This window comes from Haplochromis burtoni, unplaced genomic scaffold (genome assembly GCF_018398535.1).
Source record: "Haplochromis burtoni strain Fernald_Lab_line unplaced genomic scaffold, NCSU_Asbu1 Contig_288, whole genome shotgun sequence".
NCBI classification, from domain to species: domain Eukaryota; kingdom Metazoa; phylum Chordata; class Actinopteri; order Cichliformes; family Cichlidae; genus Haplochromis; species Haplochromis burtoni.
In genome coordinates this window covers 249,547-275,821 of record NW_024582649.1, presented here as the reverse complement: position 1 = coordinate 275,821, position 26,275 = coordinate 249,547, and the positions used below count along the sequence as shown (strand labels likewise).

Sequence of the window (26,275 nt, the reverse complement as noted above, 5' to 3'; positions counted from 1 at the left end):
CTTCTAGGAAAAGAGCACTAGCGCCGCCTCCTGTGGACTTGGGGACAGAACCTTGATCATCTACTGGCTGAGTTTGATGGGCCTTGATGTGTGATTGGTTGACACTCTCTACAAGGTCCGATGCTTGTTTCATCTCGCTGTGGGCCCGCGATGTACACACCAACACAAAACGAGGCACACACGCACCAGCTGGATCCACACAAACAGTCAGAGACACAGCTGAAACATGCACTGAAAAAAGTGAGCATCAACAGAGTACACATAACATGAACACAAACGGAAGCCTGCACGGAAAGATGAAGAAAAACCACACACAGAAAAATAATCACTTGGATAAATAACAGGAGACAGAAGACAGAAAGGAGAGGGGAAGACATGGATAAAAGTTTACTGTGAAAGACTTGATCACATTCCACAGTAACTACCACTGTAACTAACCACTGTAACTAACCACTGTAACTAACCACTGTAACTAACCACTGTAAAGCTACTATCAGAATTTGTTTTGATCTTCATTTCACAAAATATTTCCATTTTGAGGAAGGGGAGGGGCCAACATTCACACACATTCCTACTGGATGCTTCAGAGAGCAACTTGGGATTAGTAACTTGCCCAAGGATACTTGGCATGCAGACTGGGGAGCCAGGGATCGAACTCTGGCTAGAGGGTTGCCACCTTGTGCCTTTGGATCAGGGAACAAGTCCTGACTATCATTTGCACTTATGCACCAAAAAACAACTAAGAGTACCTGGCGTCTTGTGGTGCCTGAAGTCAGGTCCTTGAAGGCGCCCAATCTGGGAACTAGACTAACCTACTGAGGGAATTTAACATTCAAACAGTGAATGACAGTGTGACCAAATTATGTGAGACTGGGAGAAATAGCTTGTCTGATTTGAACCCGAGCAGTGTTTTGCTATTGGACTTCCATGGTAACAACTGTTTGTCTATAACAAACACTGTGTTTGAAGACAAGGGTGTCCATAAATGCATGTAACACCCTAGGCCACAAGTCAATGAGCAATTTTGTAATCATGTTGACAGATCCATAGCCGTATGCTCTAAGCACTCTAGTGTCTGACAGAGATTGTCAACTCCCATCTCTGGCAGAACTTCAACAGAATTCCAAGGACAGCTGACAACAGAATTTCCATAAAGAATACTTTCTGATTCAGTAGCCTCAGAATCTCTGCTTTTTGCAGACGATGTGGTTTTGTTGGTCAATGAAGCCAACAAAACCACATCGTCTGCAAAACGTTTGCACCAGAATATGAAGTAGCTGGCATGAGATTTAGCAGCTGATAATCAAAGATCATGATTTTTGGTTGGAAAAGGGTGGAGTTTAAGTACTTCAGGGTCTTGAACACAAGTAATGGAAGATGGAAGTTTTTCACAGGACTGGAAAATTCATTGAAAAACTAAATACACCCCTAGAGAAGGCGAGAAGCAGCCACATATTGCTAATCAAATGCACTTAATTAACTGACAATATTATACGTTCACACAATGAGGAAAGACATCAGCAATCATCTTAGAGAAGCAAATGTTACTGTCCATGACTGTGGGAAGGCTTATAAAGTCTTTTCCAGAAAGTTTTAACTTTAAGTAACATTTTTGTACAGTGAAAAAGATTATTCACAAGTTGAGAATATTCAAGACAGGTACCAACCTTTCCAGATGTGGATTTCCTGTCAAATTCACCCCAAGGTCAGACTGTGCAAGGCTCAGAGAAATATTTTTAAAAAGCAAGCGCTACATCTCAGACTCTACAGACCTCAGCAAGTTAAATATTCAAGTCCATGACAGTCCAGTTATAAAATTATTTAAAAAGTATGGCTTGTTTGGAAGGATTCCCAAGAGAAAGTCTCTTCACTCTGAAAAGAACATGGCAGCAAAGCTTAGGTTTGCGGAGATTCATCTGAACAAACCACATCTGAACAATGTCCTTTGAAGCAATGGACAAAAGACCCAAATTTGGCCATAATGCACAGCAAATTTTCTAATCTGATCTGATCCGATCATCCTGTTTGGTGAAAAACACAGCATATCAGCACAAACAACTCATACCAACTGTAAAACATGATAATGGAGGGGTGATGATTTGGGATTGTTTTGAAGCCACGGGAGCTAGGCACCTTGCAGTCATTGAGTCCACCATAAACCCCTCTTGATAACAAAGTATTCTTCAGTCAAACGTGAGGTCATCTGTCTGCAGGCTAAAACTAAAAAGTTTTAGTTGTCACAACACAACTGCGATCCCAAATGCACCCGCAGCTAAATGACTAAAAAAGAAAAAAAGATGAAAGTCCAGACCTCAACCCATTAAAAATGCTATGGCAGGACCTGAAGAGAGCTGCACATAAATGAATGCCTACAAATCTCAATGAACTGATGCAACAGTTTTAAGGAGAGTGGGCCAAAATAACCACATAATGAAGTGAGAAACTGATAAATGATTACATCAAGATACTGATGTTAAAGATGCTTCTACAAGCTACTGACTCATGGGGTGTACTTAGTTTTTAATTGCACTACAGAGAGTTTGGTGGAAACTTTATTTTTCACATAAATGTAGGGCATTTTTTTTACAAATGTAAATATATTACTGTGTGCTGCATACTATATATTATAGTACTTTTTTATACTTAAAAGGTGGGCTTTCTCTCCCCTTAGAAACTTAATAAGCACTTTCCAGATGTTGACCACAAACTAGAAGGATTTTACATAAAAGTTTTTTCTTCTTCTCCAGATTCACTTATGTGTCTGGAACACTACACATATCTGTATCAAAGAGCACACAAACACTCCTCTCCTCCTTCCTCCCTGCTTTCCAAGGTTGATAAGTGCCTCACTCTAACATCACAATAAACAGTAGAGCCTCGGCCTGCCAAGGCTACTCACAGAACAACTGTCAGCCCAGCTATCCTTTTCCGGAGGACACACACACACAAAGACAACACAAAAATGCTCACATACACACTGCTTTTTCAGTTCCACACCACGCAAAGGCAAACACTCACACACCCACACCTCCCAAAAAAACCCAACTTTTGTTGGGCCCTGTTGTTGCTATGGTTACAAGGTCGAGTCCCCCCAGTATTCTAGGGGAGCACAGCGAGGTTCTTTAACGGTCACATGGAGCGAGAAAAAAAAAATCACTGCAAAAACAAGAGGGTTAGAGCTGCTTTTCTGCAGGATACACACAAACTGAGAGAGGCAGGAGTAGTGAAATGTCCAAGCATTCATTTGTACTGCATGAGCATATATAACACATGGTAACATAGCTCCCACATATTATGTGTCGCGTTCTTGTTAATAATAGTGAGCCTGTTATGACTGAATGTTTATCCAACACAGTCATAAGAAGGTTGGATGAAGTTCTCCCATAATAAATATGGATTGCAGTGGTAGTTTATATTAGATCCAGCTCTGTTTAGAGCCATAAGGAAAAGAGAAAAAAACAGTTTTGCATGAATTAAAACTTCATTTCAGATCACCTTAGACAGCACAGAGGATAAACAGAGGCTCCCAATAGTAAAAAAAATATAAAATATTTTACAAAGGCAGCATGGTGACCTACAGCTCAGCACAGCAGGCAACACTATACATATCAGGGAGAGGGATCCCAGTGAAGGTTTTCAAAAACCCAACATCCATACTGGACTGAATCAGTCATAATGGAAATGCATTGACACAAAGCTTTAACCTCCTAAGACCCGAACTCTTCCACGGCATGCATTTTTAATTTCTCTTTGATATTTGGGCATATTGGGGCCTGATGAATGTAAAAATAAAGAATTACCAGATTTGTTTTTTTTACCTAATTTTTGTTTCTAAGAAAAATGAGAGTCACATATGAGGATATTCGTTATATCTACAGTAGCAGTATAATGTCCTCATAAGTAGATATCAGGCCCTTGTAGAGCAAAATTGAGAATTTTGATCTAAATAACCCAAAATGTGATGTCCACATATGTGGACGCCAGGTCCTAGGAGGTTAAGGAAAGGCTCCAGGTATTGTACCATCGAGATACCTGAAGAGTCAACACGTACTCACTCCCAAAGTGTAACATTTTACACTAGGTGACAAATCGACGGTATATTACGCTTCTGCTTGCTGCGTTACTGTTTATCCATTGTGCTCATACTGTTATCGTATCAGCAGGGGTGTATATAAGCACCATGTAAAATTGAAGTAGCAAGCTATAATGTAAACAGTCTGGGAAACCCAATTGAGGAGATAAATTTATGGCTGAACTGAAGAAGGAAGAAAAAGAAGTAACTTTTCCTTGAAAGACTCATTTGGTGGAATTGGAACATGAAACACTAAAAAAATGGAGGTTCAATCAGGTTTCATATTCCTGGACCCAGGATTCCAAAAGAGGCGTAAGCATTTAAATTTTCAGTTAAGTGAGCTTTGAATTACATAAGTGCGAAAAAAGATACTGATGGGAGGTCTGAGGATATCTGCACGACCATCTTACCCAGGTTATTATACTATTCCAAGCACTCTCAATTGAAATAAACGATAAGCAATTCAATCAAATGGGACAAATTAGTATCACAGTATATTTGGCAAGGGAAAAAAATGAGAATAAGACTTTAAACCTGCATACTGGAAAAGAACAAGGGAGAACTTGCATTACCCTGCTTAAAAAACAAATATATTTCAGACTTATTCTGAAACTACTGTGCAAAGCAAAATGGAAGGAAACTGAAGAACACTTTTCTGGGTATATTCCAATTCAAGCATGGCTGAGTGATAAAAGACTGATCCAAAAACTAATGGACCTGGGTAATAAATGGATTAATTTATCTGTGAAAACATGGCAAAATATTATCATCAAGGTTAGTTTGATAGAAGAGATAAAGAAGCTACTGACACGATATTGATTTTGTACCTAATAAATTATATGCAAACCATAAGCAATGGACCATTAAGGGTCTCTCCTTATATTGTACCTTTTTTAAATAAAGTGACACTGTGCAAAGTGTGGCTTTCAACTGAAAAATGTTAAAAAAGAAGTTAAAAAAAAAAGATTCCTCTTCAGATTCCTAGTCATAGTTTTAAGGAAGAGATTCAAATAGCACTCAACAGCTTAATAAAAGCCTTTTCAGTGCCTATTAGGCAGACTCTGATCTAAACGTGATCTAAAGAATATAAAAGGGAATCAGTACCTACATAAAGCAAAAATGGCAGAGGGAAGCTAGTTAAATTCAGTTTAGTTTATATAGCACCACAACAACAGGTGCTTTATGCCAAAGACACTACAATAATATAGAGAAAACCCAACAATCAGTGGAATAAAAAGAAATCTGTTTGCAAAACTGAGCTTTCCAATGGAGGATTGAGAATAACATGTTAAGGCTCGCTGGGGTTGTTTGGCGTGAAGAGTCTTCATGGATATTTCATTACTCCGATCCAGAGGTCACATCACTCAAGCTCTTGCAACTTCCTTTAATGTCCTCCCTTCATTTATGCTAGTTTTATTTTATTATTTTATTATGCTTCATTTATTGCCACATGCTGTTAAGTCTATCTTTGAAATCATGCCTAAATAGACCTCTGCATTACTTACTGTACCTTATTTATCTTCTTTTTATATATTCTGCTCCTGCGAACAATTCTGGAGAAGAATCACTTTAAACTTTTGGTGACTTTCTGCCAAAATAATGTTTAAATAAACTATTTTTCCTACCACTAGGCTGAACTAATGCCATGCTAATTCACGTAATGGATACATTAAGCCAAGGAAAATGAAAAGTACATCTGCCAACACTCTGATAACAAAGAGATCCGCCTGTAATCAGATAACTGAAACAGTGGTGACACTCAGCTGTGCACATCCGTCAGTGCAGCAGCACAAGTGGATGTGTCCCTGTTGGGCTGAGCAGAGAAATTATCGTCTTTGTTTCTAGAGACTGTTCCCATAGATTTCAATTTAGGATTCTTTGAGTGCTGTGTCCCTCTCTTTTAATTTCTCTGCTTAAAGCAAGTCAGAAATCACAGTTTTACACTCGTCATGACTAGTTTTCCAACTAGCCACTGGTTTAAGCTTAATTCTTAGAAAATCAGCAGTCACATGGCTTCATGTTCCTGATTGTTTGGATTACAGCATGAAGCTTTAGCCTACACAAAACTATGCTGTTATCACTATCTCTACTTTTAAGATTAGGCTTAAAACTTTCCTTTTTGCTAGAGCATATAGTTAGGGCTGGATCAGGTGACTCTGAATCCTCCCTTAGTTGTGCTGCAATACGCGTAGGCTTCTGGGGGATTCCCATGATGCATTGAATGTTTCTTCTTCAGTCACCTTTCTCACTCACTATGTGTTAATAGACCTCTCTGCACTGAATCATACGTCTTATCAATTTCTGTCTCTCTTCCACAGCATGTTTTCTATCCTGTCTTCCTTCTCTCACCCCAACCAGTTGCAGCAGATGGCCCCGCCCCTCCCTGAGCCTGGTTCTGCCGGAGGTTTCTTCCTGTTAAAAGGGAGTTTTTCCTTCCCACTGTCACCAACGTGCTTGTTAATAGAAAGTCATATGATTGTTGGGTTTTTCTCTTTATGCATTATTTTAGGGTCTCCCTTACAATATAAAGCACCTTGAGGCAACTGTTGTTGTGATTTGGCGCTGTATAAATAAAACTGAATTGAATTGTTATGCATTTATTTTTGTTATATATTTAGAAAGTTGCAGTTAATTAATATTTTCAAATTGCCTTTATCATTCTCTGTTTCTTTTCAATTCATCATTTATTTATTTGATCAGTATTTCAGCACCCAAAGACAGTAAATCAGAGTACTATAAAACAGTCATAAGCAACAAATCCCCAGGTTGGAAAGCAGAAAACACCGAAATTTTTGCCATTAATGCCCATCTATTACTCAGATGAATGACTAATCCCTTCGGTAGGGGTTTGATTACACCAGTAATGATTTTAATTGAACACTTTAATGAGAAAATGCTTTGTTTAAATGCAGAAATTCAGGTAAATGAAAGACACAGTGCTATCTACAGCCATAAATATACAAGGAAAATACAAGGATACAAAGTTGTTGGGGCACAAGCGCATTTTATAGCTGCTACATGAATGCAGTGGATTCACTGTCATGGTATTTTTACAGTTTGAACACAGCACAACAACCTATATAAGATACAAAAGCCCTATATGAGCAGCTTACAGTATACAGGCCTGTAGACCTGTCTCCGTAAGTCTCAGCGGTGGAGAGGGAGAGAAACAGTATAAGAAAGCGACCTTGGACCGGGCGAGGAGACGCTGTTGAGCTCCGCATCAATATTTTAGCGGTAGAGTTGACACATCAAAAAAAAAGAAAAAAAAGAGAGAAAGACAAAAGAAAGAACGAGGGAGAAAGGAGAAGAAGAGAATGCCCAGCGATTCCAGAGTCATCCAATATTCATGCACGCATCATCGCTGCCATGAATATTCATATGGAGATGAATATTTAAGTCCAACTCCTATGGAGAAATTAGGTTCATCTTTACACTTATCAATAATTTGCAGGCCAGGTGAGTCTCATCGGCCACTAAATAAGTCATGTCTGCACGCACGCACACAGACGTTTGAAGGATGGGAAAAAGAGTGGAAAACAACACAAAGTTACATGTCTGCTGGTTCGCAGCAGTGCCTTGTGGGTAAGAAGAGAAAGAGATGTCAGCAGTTTGATCTCCAAAAACAGAGTATGTGCACGCAGTTTATCTATTACCATTAATGAATATACATGCGTACAGTTGCATGGTTGACACACACGTTAACTCCAAAATGTTAAAATGTCCAGCACCAGTAACACTGCTTTGTTTTGGTTATTGGTCTTTTATGTCCAATGTGAACTATCATGTACCTATTTTTAGTGTATTTTTTGCACCAATCCCTCTGATCAAATATTTAGCATCTAGCCAGAATAAGCCGGGGTTTTTGTTTACTGTGGTTTGTAAATAAAAGAAACCAGTTTAGATCCATTTCAATACTTTATTTAGTTGCAGCTCACAGTGACAGAAGCTCTTTTGACAATAGGCAGTATTTCACAAATGAGAAATATTACTGCCGTTAGAAATACCCCAAACCTCCAACTGAGAACTAAAATGAAATAATTAATCACTACGAGCACTGTGACATGAATATTGTACAGCTGAGACTGTGAAGTTAAAAATTTAGTCAAGCCTGATAATGTAGAGCCTAGCCCAGGAAAGACTGTGAAGTGCATTAAACTGGAACTGGGAGTGGATTTAGGTCCACAAGGTTCCACTCCTTGGAAAAACCCACCTAAAGTTTTTGTCTCGATTTTTAATCCACCCAACCGTTTTTAATATTTCCAACCTGACACTAGTGAAATTAACACATTGATTCATGAACATCTGCCAATTGAGTGAATCTGAATTGTACACACATGGCACCAGCTCACACATACCTCAATATTTCATTTACTGTCTCTCAAAATATGACTTACTTATACTTTTTAAACTGTTACACAGTTTAGGAACAAGTATATTTTTATTCGATTCCCCTTTTCGTGTGCGTGCGCGCGCCTGTGTGTGTTTGTAAGCATTTAAAGGACAGAAGAGCACAATTCAGAAATCTCTAATCGTAACACATCCTGTTCTGCTGTGTTACTCATCTGGTGGCAGTGATGTCATTACACAAACACACAATCTCTCTCTCTCTGTCACACACACCCTTCTCTATGATATGGTTATGAGGGAGGCTATGCCTTGTAATCCTATTCTCCTTGGTGAGGATGAAGACGGGTGTATGTTTGTGTGTGTGCCTGGCTAGAAAAAGGAGATCTGAGGTGGAGGGAGGATTAGGGCAGGAAAGAGGAAGCCAGCCAAAGTGGGCGGGCATTATTTGCATCAAATACTTATATTTTCTACACAGTTACATGTTTTCTTTTTATATTGAGACTGAAGTCAGTGCTGCTCCTCCATGATGGAAGCAGAGCAGCCGATGGGCCCTTTGTGAATGTTTGGAAACATGTGAAGTCTTTCTTGCCAGGTAAAGTTGTAATAGTGCCTTATCTCCATCACCTCCTGTTTTTTATTATACAAAACAATTTGAAATACTTTACTTATTCATCGCATATTTGGGAATTTCATTTTTTATTCTTTACTATGTCTAATTTTTTATTATTTTTCTCTTATTAGAAGTTTGCTGTGTGCCTCCGTGTCACATCTATAGCACAGAGTGTGCTGAACTAGATGAGAAAGTGACTCCAAACTGAGGCATCCAAGAGTGTCATAATAGGTCCGTGCTGTGCCAGTTGTGAGCTATCTTATCATACTATAAAAAACTTTGTACAAAATCTTTGCACATCGCTGAATGCATCAGCTTAAAATAAACATACTGGCTGTTGAGATTGATGTAGCAACTGTAGCCTCAGCCTATTAGTTAGTGAGATCAGGTTTTGTGAACTCATCCTAACTCATCCTCCTTTTTGACACTAATGGGACCATCATTTACAAACTGAACATCATGTTGCATTCAGAAAAACTTGAAAGACTCTAGTTTACTGAGGTCTTAAACAAAGACTCTGAAGGAACATAGACATCTATACGATTAGAGTTCCTTCTAGAACCAGAGAAGTCACCCCTGCTGGCCATATGAAAGAGTCCAAGCACTTGTACATTGGCTTTTCAGACCTGGAAGCTACACTGATGTTTCAGTATATGCCTGCAGCCTGAGATGGGCAGTAAACGCGTTACTTGTAACGCGTTACTGTAATCTGATTACTTTTTTCAAGTAACGAGTAAAGTAAGGGATTACTATTGCAAAAACGGTAATTAGATTACCGTTACTTTCCCGTAGGAACGCTGCGTTACTGCGTTACTAAAACCGTGATTTTTTGCGAGAATGTCTCATGACAGTGACGTAAGCGAGTGCGCCGTTAGTGACAACAGCTGTGTGCAGATCAACAATGGATCACATATCGATTGTGGGAGAGAGTATGAGCGTGCAGCGTTTAAAGCGTGGAAGTACTGACCTTACTTTGAGTTTGATTCCATAAAAAGTGACAAAAACATTAGTGTCCGTTGTGCGTGGGAAGAAAACTTCTTTTTACAGCGAAAAAAACCCCCTAAACTTCCAAGCAAGCACCGAGTGCGCAACGACGTAATGGGAAACTCACAGAGAAACTCGCGGATTCTTCAACTGACCGCGGCACACCTGCACCAGGGTAAACCTCCGCCTACCGCAGTCCTGCTTTACAGGTGAAAATAGAGCAACAGGACCGCTGAGTCTTTGACTTTATTTATTTTCTGCTGTGTTTTACTTGCATCTATTTGAAAGAGTGAGTGTAAACACAAAAAATATTTTATTTTATGTGCTGGAATGTGCAGAAAATAGGTTTAAATGTTAAACTAATTTATTCAAGTCAGAGAATGTTGCATATAATTAAATTTTTGCTTGATGCATAAAGTTAAAAGATTAAAACTATAAAACAAGTTAAAAAAAGAGACTTTTCCATTTGATTACATTTTGTATGATGGATTATGCAGAAAAAGTAGAATTGGGCTGAAAGATCTATCGCTTTATCACCTATTCAGGTTGTAAATCGTGTTTTTAAAAAGTAACTAAGTAACTAAGTAATTAATTACTTTTGAAAATAAGTAATCAGTAAAGTAACGGGATTACTTTTTTGGGGAAGTAATCAGTAATTAGTTACTGATTACTTTTTCAAGTAACTTGACCAACACTGCCTGCAGCCTACTTCTTAGGCTGTTTTTTTTTTTTTGACCAATAGCCTTCATCTCTAAGTATGTCTGTTTGTTTTGTTATATCACTAAGTTCTTGCTGACAATGATTTAAAATGCACAAGGCTACTCTATTCCAACAGGGCACATGTTCAGTTTAACACTGATAACTTACACTACATTGCTAGCACAATCACGCATCAATTGGGTACAAAGGTGTACACTGTGAGGGCAGACAGTAACTTGATTACTTGTTTTTTCCAACCAGATTATGAAGAGTAAGTCACACACTTGTTGCCATGTCCCTCCGATGCAAACTGAAAAGTCCAGACTTGCAGGTTTTATGTGCACATTAAGTCTGCTTAAGAATATCAAATAAAGAATATCAATTGTTGCAGACCTCAAAAGAGTCCACAGAAGGTGCAGACTTCAATGAGTTCTCTGAAAGGATTACCCCTAGTTACACTATTATGGACACTGTAGTGTAAAGGGAAGCATCATGGCAGTAGTTTGATACACAGAAACAACCATGGTACATTTCATCTCAATGCACAGTTTTCCTTCATGGCCCAGCGCCCACAGGCTGGATATTTGGAAGAAGCATCAGTCGCACTGGATGCAGAAGTGTCATGTCTATTCACATGTACTGTGAGTTGGTGAAAGTAACACTATTTACCTTGAAGAGGTGATGTCTCTGCTCTTCTGACAGCATCAGCTGATGACTGTCTGTTACCATGGCGTCCATGTCCATCAGCCAATCCCACAGCTCCTGGTATTCAGCCTCAAACTCCTGCAGACTGACAAAAGGAAGTGAGAGAGAAGAAAGAGTTAAACTGTTATAATTAAATGTTTGTTTTGCTATGATTCATCTTGTCTATTTTATTATTTCCTTTATTAATGTAATATTTTTGTCCTCCGGCAAAGGGAAACGTGGATCTTGTTATATTGATAAAACACATGTCTAAAAACTGACTGACAGATAAAGTTTGCTCGACAGAAAAAGACAACAGAAGGCAAAAAGAAAAAAGTCTGTCAAAAAGCAAAACTAAAATGCCGTTCCAGGGAGTATTTCATCACATTTTACAGTTGTGGTCATAAGTTTATAAATCATGTGCTTGAATGTCATGGTAAATTTGGGATGTTATAGAGTTGGTTCACAAGTTGAATTTATTTTGAACTCAAATCCAACACGGTCAGAAATACGTATATATACACTCCCACTAATATTTGGTTAAATGTTCTTTACCAACTTGCTAGTTTCATATTAATGGAGAGAGACAAATTATCAAACTAAAATTCAGAAAAAAACACATGACATATAAGTTATAGATTGATTTGTATGTCACGGAGTAAATAAGTATTTGATTACCAAGCAAAACATGACTTGTTGGAGAAACTGTTGTTGGTCTCCAGGTTTGCACACATGTCAGGAGGGTTTTGGTCCTCTCCTCTTTAAAGAAACCCTCTAAATACTTTTTGGTTCTTGACTGCCACTTAGCAACTTGAAGCTTCAGCTTCTCCACAGATTATCTGAAGGATTGAGGTCTCTAGACTGGGTAGGCCACTACATGACCTTAATATGCATCTTCTTTCGCCACTCCTTTGTTGGTTTGGCAGTATGTTTTGGGTTACTGTCATGCAGGAAGACCCATCCACAACCGATCTTCAGTGAGGCTGAGGATAGGCGGTTCTCATTCAAGAATTTACGATACACTGGCCCCTCAAAGCGGGGAAGTCGTCCTGTACCCTTAGCAGAAAACCAACCCCAAAGCATAATGCTTCCACCTCTGTGCTCGACTGTAGGGATGATGTTCTTTGGGTCACACCCAGGAATTCTCTTCCTCCAAAGACGGCGAACTGATGCCAAAGAGCTTGATTTTGTTTTCATCTGATGACAACACTTTCTCCCAAGCCCTCTCTGAATCCTTTAGATGTTCAGTGGCAAACCTAAGATAGGCCTGGACATGTGGACCTTTTTAAAACTTCTAAATTCCATGAGCAGTGTCAAATGTCAAAATGTTTAAGTTGCCTTAAACATTTTAAGTTAACACAAAAAATCCACTATGTGTTTGTTTCCACTCACAGGTATATTTATTAAATAGCTACTGAGAAGAGAGACATCCTGGATACACATTTTGGTCGAACCAAATGGCAAAGTTTATGTTTAAAACTTTGTGATGATTCGGAAAAAATAACATCCATGCTCCTGCTGACATCTTCAGCAACTGTATGGGTGTCTTAGAAAGATATTTAGATATTGTGTTCATGACAGTTTATACAATCAGCACCCAGGTTGTTTAAATTTTAATTTTGTAAAAATGTATTCAGACGTGGTTAATATTGTTGGGTCTTTAGCTTACAATATACAATGCCTCGAGGCGCCTAGACGCTACATAAATAAAACTGAATTTAACTGAACTGAAAGTGTAGTACGATAAATAGTCTTACACCCTCCCGTCTTCTGTCATCCCCCCACTTCTCGCTGCTTCATCCCACTCCCTTCCCCATTCTCCTTATCCCAGATTTCACCCCCACCTCTCTCCATTTCACCTCATTTTTCCGACCTCTCAATGTCATGGCTTTGCCTCCCACATCCTCCTCTTGCCCAGATTTTTCTCCTCCACCTCTCTTTTTCCTGTTTCCTCCTCCTTTTCTTGTTTCCTAGCACTTTCTCTAAATCTTTCTACCTCCCTTTTTTTCTCTTAACATCATTCCTTTCCTTACTCTCTAGTTCTCCCTCCCCTTTTTCAGCTCACTCCTCCCACTATCACCTCCCTCTTCCCCTTCCTAACTCATCCTCTCACCTCCCCCTTCCCAACACAGGATCACATCAAATATTTATGCTGCTGGAACAGGGGCCGATTGCTCAAACACACGCATTACTGTCAGCCGTTTTGTTAAGGTGCGTGTGTGTTTATTATTTATATATTCACTGGCTTTCGGTCTCGGCGGGGATCGCCAACATGTTTCTCAACATTAGCGGTGAAATTGTTTGGAATTCTCCGGTCGCTGACGACGACAGTTTGACAGCTCTGTCAGACCCACAGTATTTCCACAGTGACTCGCACACAAGCACACACACTGCACGTACATGCCAGGCAAGGCGACCACACATTAAGAGGTGCTCTCTGAAGCACACACATGAAAATCACTCAAATACACAAACACACACTTACTGAAAATCACAGTTACCCAGAAAGCCGCATACATATTCATCACTAAAAAAAAGGAAACACACTACAATTTGATGTTCCATCAAAGTAGGGAGAGTAAACTATGAATGAAATTATGAAAAAAACAACAAATACAACAAAAAATACTCAACTCTCTCCCATTGTCTCCTACGAGCTACAAAATTCAAACTATTAATATCTTTGGAATGAATGCATGCATTTATGGGCCTGAATCAGAATGCTTTATTAATCCCTGAGGAAATTATATACACGTACATATTTTTACATCTGTTGTTTTGCAATATAGACCCAATAAGTGAGTCTTAATCAAGGGGCAACCTCTGAAGCTGAAAAATGAAGCCAATGCTACATGCATACAAAACTGCAGTGCTACTCACTTTTGGAGCCCAGCCTCAAATGGCTTGAAGTGACAATTTCATATTAAAATGCCCAACTTTACAACCTTAAATGTATATTTACAGCTTGGCACAAAAAATGGATTTAGGATAGGTTCCCTCTTCATAACTTCTGCGAATTTTGAAATCATCATTGATCTGAATACTGGAGTTGGGGGCGAGGTGGCAATACCTGACTGGGACACCTGTTTCACTACAGGTCATAGAGTACCTGAACTTCACTTCTTCACTTCCTCCCACCATCGACTCACTTCAGTTTGCTTACCGGACTAATCGTTCCACAGACGATGCCATATCTCACCTGCTCCACACATCCCTGAGACACCTGGACACTGGCAGAGGGAATTATGTTAGGATGCTGTTCGTGGACTACAGTTCAGCATTCAACACAATAATTCCCTCTAAGCTTTTCACCAAGTTGACGGATCTAGGACTCAGCTCATCACTGTGTCAGTGGATCCTCAACTTCCTCACAGACAGACCCCAATCAGTGAGGGTGGGAAAACAAGTCTCCCCCTCCATCTCACTCAGCACTGGAGTGCCTCAGGGCTGTGTTTTAAGCCCCCTGCTGTACTCACTGTACACTTATGACTGTGTAGCCACATCCGACACCACCTCCATTGTCAAGTTTGCTGACGACACTGCTGTTGTGGGCCTGATCTCCGACAACATCGAGACGGCCTACCTGGAGGAGATTAGGAACCTGGAGACCTGGTGCCAGGAGAATAACCTCCTCCTAAACATCAGCAAGACTAAGGAGCTGATCGTGGACTTCACTACAAAGCAGGCGAGGAATTACAAACCCCTCATCATCAGTGGCACGCCAGTGGAGAGAGTGGACAGTTTCCGATACCTGGGTGTCCACATCACTCAGGACCTGTCATGGTCCTGTCACATCAACACCCTGGTTAAGAAAGCCCGTCAGCGTCTCTTCTTCCTCAGAAGACTTAGAGACTTCCATCTGCCACTGAAGGTGCTCAAGAACTTCTACTCCTGCACCATCGAGAGCGTCCTGACGGCAAACATCTGCACCTGGTTTGGGAACAGCACCAAGCAGGACAGACGAGATCTGCAAAGGGTGGTGCGCTCGGCAGAACGCATCATTCAATCAGAGCTCCCTGACCTGCTGTCCATCTACACCAAGCGGTGCAAGTCCAAAGCTAGGAAGATTATGATGGACCTCTCCCATCCCAACAATGGACTCTTCTCACTGTTGAGGTCTGGGAAGCGCTTCCGCTCCCTTAAGGCCAAAACAGAGAGAATGAGGAGGAGCTTCTTCCCCCAGGCTATTCGGGGCCTGAACCAGGTGTAGGACTGGACTCTCCCAAACACGTCACTATAAGACTGGACTCTCACACACGTCACCACACGCACCACCACACATTTCCTATAATCCTATAATTCCTATAATTTATAATCCTTATCTTTATAATCTCTTCTGCTATTTGCACATTCTTTACTGTAATTTCCTAAGTTAATTTGTAAATTTTTGTAGTAAATTGTAAATATTGTAAAACTTTTCTTCTGTCATTTAATGGTCGGGCATTGTACAGCTACAAGCATTTCATCCCCATGTCATACTGTGTATGGTTGTGTGTGTGTGACAAATAAAATTTGAATTTGAAATTTGAATTTGAAATTTGAAATTTGAATTTGAACAGTGTCTGTAGACAAGGCCATCACTTCTATTTAAACTACTACCACAGCAATATGCTTGCAACCAAACACAGGGAGTTTTTTCCAACTGGTTGGGCGATACAGATTTTTTCCCTAAACAGGGACAGGTTCTTGCCAGGGGATCACTAACCAACCTTACGTGACTGGGGCATTAGCAATCATTTTCACAGTGTGTGGCATCAAACTCCAGCAACCACTCGCAACCAGTCAGAGAATACTCGTTGTTCCTTCAAGACCGGCCATATGGTTTCAGACCAGTCTCTAGGCCTGCATGACTGGGCATTATTCATTTGATGCTACACTGTAACCATGATGTTCACATGTACAAACTGGAGGACAAGTTAGCATCATGTGGTTATTGGTCACAATGGTCACATGGTTATTGGTCATGTGTTTTCAAAACCTTAATAAAATTATACTTCCTGCATCTTGGAAAAGTTTACTTCTGCTCCCACACATAAAGAACTTGTAACTATGGCATTTTCTGAAATATTTATCATGTTAATTGCTTCTGTCATCTCAAGAATACTTATGATTAATAACAACTTTAACCTTTCCTCGTGACTGAGAGTTTTGCATGTAATAATTTTGTGTTATTTTGCACAAACTTGTTCCCAAAGCTTTCTGTTCTTATCCTGTTCCCCACTTTTCAGAAATGACCTTAGTTTATTCTGTGGTTTTTATATCCATCACAATTTCGAACTTGTCCCCATTTTCTGTTTTTACTTTCTAAAAATTGTTTTCTTCATCTTCTGCGGCTTTTTTCATAACTCCTTTTTCCTGCTCACGGCTACAGAGAAATAAAACAAGATTTGCCAACATTTTTCCACCTGTTCCTCCTAACTCCCCCCGCCTTGATCTTCTGTTATTTTCATCCTATCCTTTCCTCACACCTCCTGTCCTCCACTGAAAGTGATTCTCCGTGAAATAAAAGCTAAACCGAGGAGAAAAAAGCAAAGCAAGCAAACGCTGCTTCCTTCCCCCAGAGGCGGTGTTCCTCATTATGCGCTGAGCAGAGCGGCCCTTTACTGACTAAGACAGATGAAGCAGATACAACACTCGTACAGATTGTTTTCTCTTGTCGTTTTTCCACCTCCCCTCCTCTCCTCCATTTCCGTCTTGTTCTCACACTAATGTTAACTAAATGCTTTGTAAAACAGTATCTCACGGGGGGTGGAAGACGAGAAAACAGACAAATCGGAAAGGAAGGATCGACGAGGCGCCACTGTGGGGCTGCGTTCAACACCGGGATGGTTACAGAGTGTTTGAAGTGTCAAGTTCGTTTTCTGTCACACTGTGCTGACGGAGCGCACAAGAGTATTATAGAGAGCCTTTCTGACATTCAGTCACCTGAGGAAATTTGAATTATAAGGATCTATTATTCATTTCTACCTCAACATAATTCTAGTCAACACTGGATATAAAAAATAATGTGGATAGAAAGTGTGCAAACCTACATGGAAAAACATACTGATATCTACACTAGCTATCCAGACATTTTTCAATAATGAAATAAATGTGGATCTGATGAGATTAAGTAGTTAAATGCCATGTGTTTCAGTGTAACATTGACCTCTACACATCCTATACGTCTGTATTTTCTATTTTCTACCCAAACACAACAGAGAATGGCACACAGACACTAAGCAAAGGTATTTGTTGGGCCCAGCTTCAATCTGCAATGAAGGGAATATGACAGGAGTGTCCAACTCCAGGCCTCGAGTCCCGGTGTCCTGCAGGTTTTAGATGTGTCCTTGATCCAACACAGCTGATTTAAATGGCTAAATGACCTCCTCAACGTGTCTTGAACTTCTCCAGAGGCCTGGTAATGAACTGATCATTTGATTGAGGTGTGCTGACCCAGGGCGATATCTAAAACCTGTAGGGCACCGGCCCTTGAGGCCGGGAGTTGGACACCCCTGCACTGTGACAACCAGATGGACAAGTTAATTTTTCTGTGTGATGCTATGATAGATGTTGAAGTTCTGTACTTCTTTGTCTCACAGCTCCAGATTCCTTCCGTATGTCCTTCAGTCAGTGTTGAGTTTTATGTGAGTGATGTGAAATACATGCTTTTCAAAATAACTGCTGTAACATTGTTAGTGTCCTCTATTTTACAGGGTTTACTATGTATATATATTTTTTTAATGATCTGTGGTGTCATTATTTTGAGAAGTTCTTTAACTAGTATTGTATTTTAAACAGGATTCAGGATAGATACCTTGTTGCTAACTAAAACACTCTCGGTGTCTTTCAGGCTTAAATGGACAGATTTGTTATCATACTTCACTTTCTACTTCCCTTTCTCTCTCTCCCTGCCGCCTGCTGCTGCAACGCCGATAGCGGCTGTAACTGCTGTCTCTAATTCATCATCCTCCATACAGCAGAAAGAAGAGAGCAAGGGACATAAGGCAAGAGGAGGGAAGGCAAGGCTCTCAAAGAGAGAACGAGAAAGAGGAGAGGAATGGAGAAAGAGGAAACTGGAGAAGGTAACAATAAGATGAGAAGACAGATATTCTAAATAAATAAAAGTAAAGAAGAGGATGGGAGTGGTGCATAGAGGAAGACAACAAAGTAGTTACACTGAGAGAAAGGATGCGAAAGAAAGCAAGGTGAGCAGGAGAAAAACATGAAGAGAAACGAAGAGGTAGCAGAAGGCCAAGAAAGAGGAGACAAAGCAGAGGTCAAGGAAGAGCAACTGGGAAAGAGAAGGAACAGAGGGTGAGGAGGAACGCAGGGAGCGATGGAGTGAAGGAAGAAAGGATGACAAGAGAGGAGGATGAAGCGATAGAATGAAAGGTTGAATGAGTCATATTGGCAGCCGTCACCTTTCAGTCAGAGACTCTGCTGGATTTATGAGGTGATTCACTGACACTCGCCCAGTCTAATGGATTCATCCTACAGAGACATTAAAATCGAACTGTCGATGAAGAGCAGCGCAGAGGCCCGTGCTGATATTCACACACTTCTTCATTCATCCATGCTAACGGGTTCACCCTACGGAAACATTCAAATCAAGTTGTCCACAAACAAAACCCGGGTGCTTAATCAGTCATTCACTCACTAATTTATTATTTTATTAATCTTGGAAAAGAGCGTGGTGCACAAGTTTAATTTATTTAGACTTTTGTGGACTAAAAACACTGACTAACACATCGAACAATAGGAAAGTTCCCTAAAACTAAACTAAAAAAAATAAAACTAAATGTGAAAAAACAATTTAAGTTAACTAAAATAAACAAACAAATGATTTCGTCAACTTGGAAAACTAAATAAAATAAAATAATACTATAGATGAAATGTTCTTAGTCCTGTCTGCCTGACGAGGCATTGATGGACGAGTTTATTGAGACTGTGAGTCAACTCATTTCAGTTTAATAGCAGTACTGATTTTCCTAAATCTTGCCTCTGACATACAGTATGCCCTCCATTACGTTAACAATTCAAAAGATTAAAAATAACACTGAAGCTAATAAAAACTGAAATAAAACAAAACCGTTTCAAATAGTAAAAACTGAACAGAAACAATGATTAGTCCTGAAAAAGATCTAAAATGCCATCTTCAGCTACCAAATGGTTGTAGACAGCCATCAAAAGTCTGTGGTTAAAGTAGAACTGGATAACAGAGTTTTAAGGTGGTATCACTGTTGCCTCACAGTCAGAGGGTTCTGGATTCAGACCTGTGTAGGGTCCTTCTCATTCTTACATTAAGTTCATTCATCCATATATTTACAAAGTCTAAATCCTCTCTCTGTTTCTCTTTTATCACAAAGTCATTAATTCCTGCAAAGTCAAGTCACTCAGTCATTCAGTTAAACATGCATTTGCTTTCAATTCTAATGTTAGTCCTTCGTGTATTCATGTTGGACTTTTTAAGATATAAAAATGTTAAATAAGGTAACAAGTGAAACCAAAGTACTTATTGGTATTAAAAGTATGACTTTGATGTATGTTATATATATTATATATATATATATAATAGAAATATATATATATATTATATATATATATATATTATATATATATCTGCTCTGAAAGGTTTCATGTCCTGATTGGTTAGAATCTTGGACATGCCTCATCTTTCCTACATAAGCATTTAGATTATTTTGAACATAACAATAAGAAATATGAAAAATAAAAATTGACTTTTAGTTACTTTAGTTACTACAAAAAATCTATATCTTCCACCCTTACTAACTTTCATTCTGCTAATAATTTAGAATTGAGATATTTTGCTTGAGATTAGTGAATAATTCCGTCTGACCTTCATTTTCTTCACAACTGAACCAAAACCAGAAATCTCAACAGAATGAAACTCACAAAGAAAAACATGTAACATCCAATTAATACAAAACGCATCACACACACCACTGCACTGGACAGACAGACACGCACACACACGCTCACACATACCCAAATGTAAATGTGAAAGGCAACAGCTAACATATGAATAACCAATTAGAGCCCGACACATTCAATGTAAATTACTGAAATATTACGCTGCAGCCTCAGAGGGCTGAAAAACACAAACAAGATGAGGCTTTCATTTACATTTGTGCTGTGGGTTTTCACTCTTTGCGCACAAACAACTTGCGCATGTAACAACTGTTATTTAATTCAAGTAGAAGACAGTCCAGTGGCACTACAGTGGGTTTGATTCGTATATGTGGACACTTGCACAGACAACGCACGCACCGCACGCTTCGCGGAAGCCACCGTGAAGTCACACTGACAACACCCGCAAAGTCTGCAGAACACAACATGCTACAGACTCAAAGGGAGTAATTTAAGCCTCAGTTTTTTATTTGCATACACACTACTCAGTGTATGTTGTCATTTTCTTTTTGTGTGTGTGTGTGTGTGCGCCCTGTGTGTGAGTGATAACTGCAGTGAGAAGCTCCTCAAAGCCGGGGATGAAACGCCGACAGGCAGCGTGACCAAACACGGTGCTCGCCGAGCCGAGCCTGGCCACACCAGATTACTGCTGTTAACGCTCACGCTCTGTGTGTGTGTGTGACTGCATTTAGCTGCATGTGTGTGTTGTCTGTTATGTTTGCCTGTGTCTCTTCTATCACAACAGACAACACTGACCTGCTAGTTTTCACTCTTATTATTTTGCACTCCATTACGCTCTGCAGCTTCTGTCCTCTGCACGTTCAACACACAAACTCGAACACCTTGTTTAACAGGCCCAATGAAATGGTGGAACTTCTAAAAGTCAGAACAAAGGACTTTAAAGTGGACCTGTTATGATGATTTACAGCTCCCTGGATTTTATTCTTGGAATACGCAGGAGCAGCAAGAAAGAAGTCCTCGTTTGTCTCCTATTGGGCCTTAGTTCATTGTTTTAGCTCACTTCCTGTTCCCTTTGAGCCAGTTTTCTTCTAATTGGCTGCACATCACAAACAGAAGGTTTGAACAATGGTTGGCACTTCTGGGCTCACAGGCTTTGTCCCTCAATTGACCATAGGAGGGAAATTCAGTTTTATGAGTGCTTAGAATTTCTACAGGGTGTATGAAAAGAATCATGTGTCTCCTATAGGATATATTTTTTAAGTAATGGACACAGAAGCTTGGGGTAAATTTCAAAATACATGGCTGAATATAAAGTTTTACATGCAAAACTTTCACTGTTCACAGAATTTAGCCATGTAACAAAGTGGCGTCCTGTCCAGGGTGTAGTGCACATTTGGCCCTAGTTGGGATAAGCTCGAGCCTATATTACACTAAATTAACACATTAAACTGATGGTTTAAAGTGGTCGCTTAGTGTCTTACGGTTCTGTAGTACTTGCATTGATCCCTGTGACTTCTCTTAAAATCTCAGGGATCACCTCTAAAGTAGGGAGCTGTTGTTATCCTGGCTTGATAACTTTTAAATTCTATATAGAGAGACCGTCTGATTCTCATAACCCCAAGAATGAAGATCCTCATCCTAGTCATGCGGCAGGTTTGAGGTTAACCAGTTTGCTAAATTACCGTATTTTTTGGAGTATAAGGCGCACTTAAAATCCTTTAATTTTCGCAAAAATTGACAGTGTGCATTATAATCCGGTGCACCTTATGTATTAATTCTGGTTGTGCTTACTGACCTCGAACCGATTTTATGTGGTACACGGCGCTCAAAAATCTGTGAAAATGTGTTAGTACGACTTTGGTAAGCCACGAAGCTGCACCGCATGATGGATTGTCGGAGCATTACGGCTACCGTAGTCAGGAGCCTCGCGGAGTTACTGTGCTTCAACATAATATTACTCTGTGTGTATAAGGACCCCAGAATGGCACCTATTAAGAGACATGCTTACGAAGCGGATTTCAAACTCAAGGCTTTCAGTCATGTTTTGTTTCGCTTAATGCGTCTTATGTATGAAAATAGACCTGTTGATTAATATTGCACTTCATAGTCCGAAAAATACGGTAGCCTAGTGGTGGATGAACTGTAGCCCAGGAGGTCAATGAATACTCTACCAATTCAATTCTGAGTGTATGCGTCATAATTAGCACTACACGAATGTGTGTGTACATGAGGGATGTGGGGAAGTTTTAACATGTCCTCCCATAGTAGACATGCATTTGTTTTACAAAATAGAGCACTGTAAAGCAATTACGGAAGCTAACAGAAAATTACTGATCACTTATTCTGTTGTTTCCTGTTGTGCAGTTACCTGTTGTTCCTGGCCAGGTGATTGCAGCGCCTTCTGTTGGTGGGTGAGGGGTACTGCAGGCTGCTTAGTTTGATAGCCATCTGCTCTAAGGCCATTCGCTGGGCTTCGCACTGACTGGTGGTCTGCTCCGCCTGGAGAAAACAACAGAACACAGGGGTATATATTACCCAGACTGAATTATTTCTTACACTTCTTTGGTTCATTCTGAGATTGCGTTCACATCAACATATTCTCTGTTATGTTTGTTAGTTGTACCTTGCTATAACCAATGAGGACTGATATGCTGTTTCCACGATATGCTGTGGATGCTGATGATAGTTCAAAGGGCTTCATAACAATCAGTATAAGAATATTAATGCAAGAAAAGAAACTAAAATACCTATTTGCAATGAAAAATGCAACTTACAGGTTTGATTAGCAGCTTCTTTTGAGATGTTGTTAACTGTTTTGAGAGAATAATTTGTGACATTTAACGCTGAAATGAAAGGGTTTTTAAAGAATATTTTGCACTACTGCTGAATCTTGAGATGATGTTGTTTTATAGTTATTATAAAATTCCCTTAAGATGTCGTCCAATACACTGTTAATAGGTTTCTGCACTGTAAAATGAAGACTTTTAATGCTACATGGAAATTTATGTTTTATGTTTTAGTCGATTAGATAAATAAATGAATAAAACCATCCATAGAATTTAAAAATAAATAAAAGTAGACCCTATGCTGGTAAACAGTCTAATGTCAAATAATCTGTAATGTTACAAATTAACACTATGTCTATGTATGTCATGTTCTCAGTTTGCTGAATTGCAGGTTTTCCATGAAAAATTCCTGCCTTTCTCTGGTTTAGGACTTCTGCAAAGACCCCTCGAGCGTAAGACTTTTTAATACATTCTAAGGTGAACTTAATTCAGTGCTTCTTACAACGTACAAATACCCTGTCTTAAATAAAGACCAAGATGACCAGAATCAAGGTAACACAGTGAGCCTTCTTGAAAGCGAACAGAACGTGTGTGCATGATGAAGTCGGCGGTCTGAGTGGGATCATCTTCCACTGAGTGTGATTAGCTGTTTATTGCAGATGAAGGAGATTCGGACGTGGCGCGTTTTGTCGGACGTGCCCTTTAAAGCCCTGCAAGCATTCAGCAAGCCACTAGAAACACTCTCCATACTTATCCTCTGCGTCAGCTGACAACATACACACGCATCTATGAAACGGCACGTACATGTGTATGCATATAAATGTACACACACAAACATTTCACTAACACAGATCACCCATAAAACCTGACGCACACATTTAATACGAATTGCTTTTCTCTGGCACAAATTACCCCTCATACACACACTCCTATCAAGCTCGCACAAATGTTCCCATAAAGCCACACATGCGCACAAATTGACCATCAATTGCTTCACACACAAAAACAAACATATTCACACATGGAGCATGATTCGCTGCTCTTTCTCACAAATTATCCTTCTCTCTCACACACACACACACACACCACAGCTATTTGCACTCGGTATCCAGACACAATCATATAGAGGCACTCAGAGCGCCGCTCAGATGTAATTGCATACAAACTATATGGAGATGAGGCCTCAATTGAACCAATGAAGGCAGAGTGAGTGTGTACAAACAGCCCAATGTGCACACATACACACATATGACCGCCTGCTTTTTCCTCATTCAGTAACAATCTGAATAAAGTGTTGTCGCGTCGAGTTGCGTTCGCCGTCCGATCTACTTAGCGGACTCGACGGAAGGATCTGGAAAGGTCATCCAATCTGTAGAAGGCAGAGCTGCTCAATCAGCGAGCTAATAAACAAACCGGCAATACACAATCAACAGCACTGTCTGTGTTGAGGTGTGTTTGAACGAGAGAATATTCTGTTTGTGTATGTGCTGCTGTTATAGAAATGAAACTAACTGGAGCCTCTCGGAGGGAAAAAAAACAGAGTTTATCTAAATGTCTCTCCACTTTCCTTCATTACTTCTCTCTATTTCTGTCTTGGTTGCGTTTGCAGACTGTTTGCTGGCTAGTTAGTCGGTCAGTGAATCAGTAAATCAGTCAAGTTGTTCATTAACTGGTTAGACTGTTCTTTTCTGTGCTAATATGTTCCCTCAGTCTATAACTTTGAAGCCAAGCCAAGAACTACATTTAAAAATTGCCTCATTTATGTAAGCTTTTTGCACATTTATCAAGTAAATTACTGCACTTACAGCAAAGCAGAAGCGACCTTGGTCAAAAGAATAACCACGGCAGGACAGCTAATCCAAAAAAATGAATTAACATTGAAAGGGGACAATTGTGGTTTTACTAATTTTCTGTCATTTATATACTGATACAATGTTGGGTGTCAGGAGTTGGGTCTGTAACCCAGCATTTTGAGTTTTATTTTGTATTTTGATATGTGGAATGTGTTAAGTTCTTTGGTTGCTATTGTTACTTAGGATTGAATTGAGTTTCTAGTTCTTCTATAACTCCTGATTTAAAAGTCTTTTCTTGTCTTCAGTGACAATATGTCATGTATTTGTTGTCTGTGTGTGTCATGTAGTCGGTGTTATTATGTCTACATCTCTCCGTTTTATTTTGAAAGTCTTGTAGTTCTATGTTCAATGTGCTTAGTTTTGCTCTTCTCCTGTGGAGTTATTATGTTCATTTGTGTCAGCCATGTCTCCCCAGGTGTTTCCACTTCCCTCATTAGCCTTCTGTGTGTTTTCATTCAGTCTTTGGCAACGTCCACACGGGTATTTTTGAAAACGGAGATTTTCCGTTTTCGTTTTAAAAAATAATCCCGTCCACACGTAAAGGCAGAAATGAAGGAAAACGCTGCTATGAACATGCCAAAGCAACAGGTGGCGATATATTCCTAACCGTGCAGAAATGTTGGCTAATCAGAAGTCTAGAAGCCTTGGTGGGAAAAAGAAAACAAAGCTGGGGCATAGAAGCAGAACCGAGTCGTATGTGTGGAGGGACAGTAACTGTGTGTATATGTAAGCATTTAAACACTGCAGATAGTACAATTAACAGTAACAGTATTGTAGAAATTCATTTCACCGAAACAATAACGTGGCGCACAGTGTGACGTCAAAAAAGGCGCACACCTTTGACGCTGCATTTTCTGCATTTTCTCCGTTTTTCTCGTAAATGCAAAAACTGAGTTTTCAAAAAGATCCACCCTGGCCGGAGTTTTTAAAAATCTCTGTTTTCAGTGACCAAAAACGCCGTTTACGTGTGGACGAAAGGTGCAAACGCATAGAAAAATCTGCGTTTTCAAAAATACCCGGGTACGTGTGGACGTAGCCTTTGACTGTTTTCTTTCCCGTTCCATGTACTACATGATTCTGCTCAGGTCGTGTTCATGTTTCATGTTCATGTTTTTCCTCGTTATAGTTTCTCACACGTTCCTGTTCACAATCATGTTCACGCCTGTTGTCATAGTTATCAGTTTAGTTTTCCCTGTTTAGGTTTTAGTTTCGTTTTTGCCCCTGTTCGCCTTTTGCTTTATTTTCTACTTGTGTATCAGCCGTAATAAACGGCTCGCTTTTCGTTTAACCTTAGCACCATAGGGCGATCGTGGCTCAAGAGTTGGGTGTTCGTCTTGTAATTGGAAGGTTGCCGGTTCGAGCCCCG

The 26,275-nt window shown here is 39.8% G+C and overlaps 1 protein-coding gene across 2 annotated transcripts in view; it reads right to left on the bottom strand.

Annotated features, from left to right (window-relative positions):
• akap6 (A kinase (PRKA) anchor protein 6) overlaps nucleotides 1-26,275 on the bottom strand; it is a 234,426-nt gene that overhangs the window by 80,912 nt on the left and 127,239 nt on the right. For both annotated transcript variants that reach the window (XM_005941009.3, XM_005941011.3), the window contains exons 14-15: nucleotides 22,639-22,769; nucleotides 11,385-11,505 (exon numbers count right to left, since the gene is read on the bottom strand). In XM_005941009.3, the coding sequence (XP_005941071.1) occupies nucleotides 11,385-11,505; nucleotides 22,639-22,769 (252 nt within the window). The remainder of the gene's footprint in view (nucleotides 1-11,384; nucleotides 11,506-22,638; nucleotides 22,770-26,275) is intronic.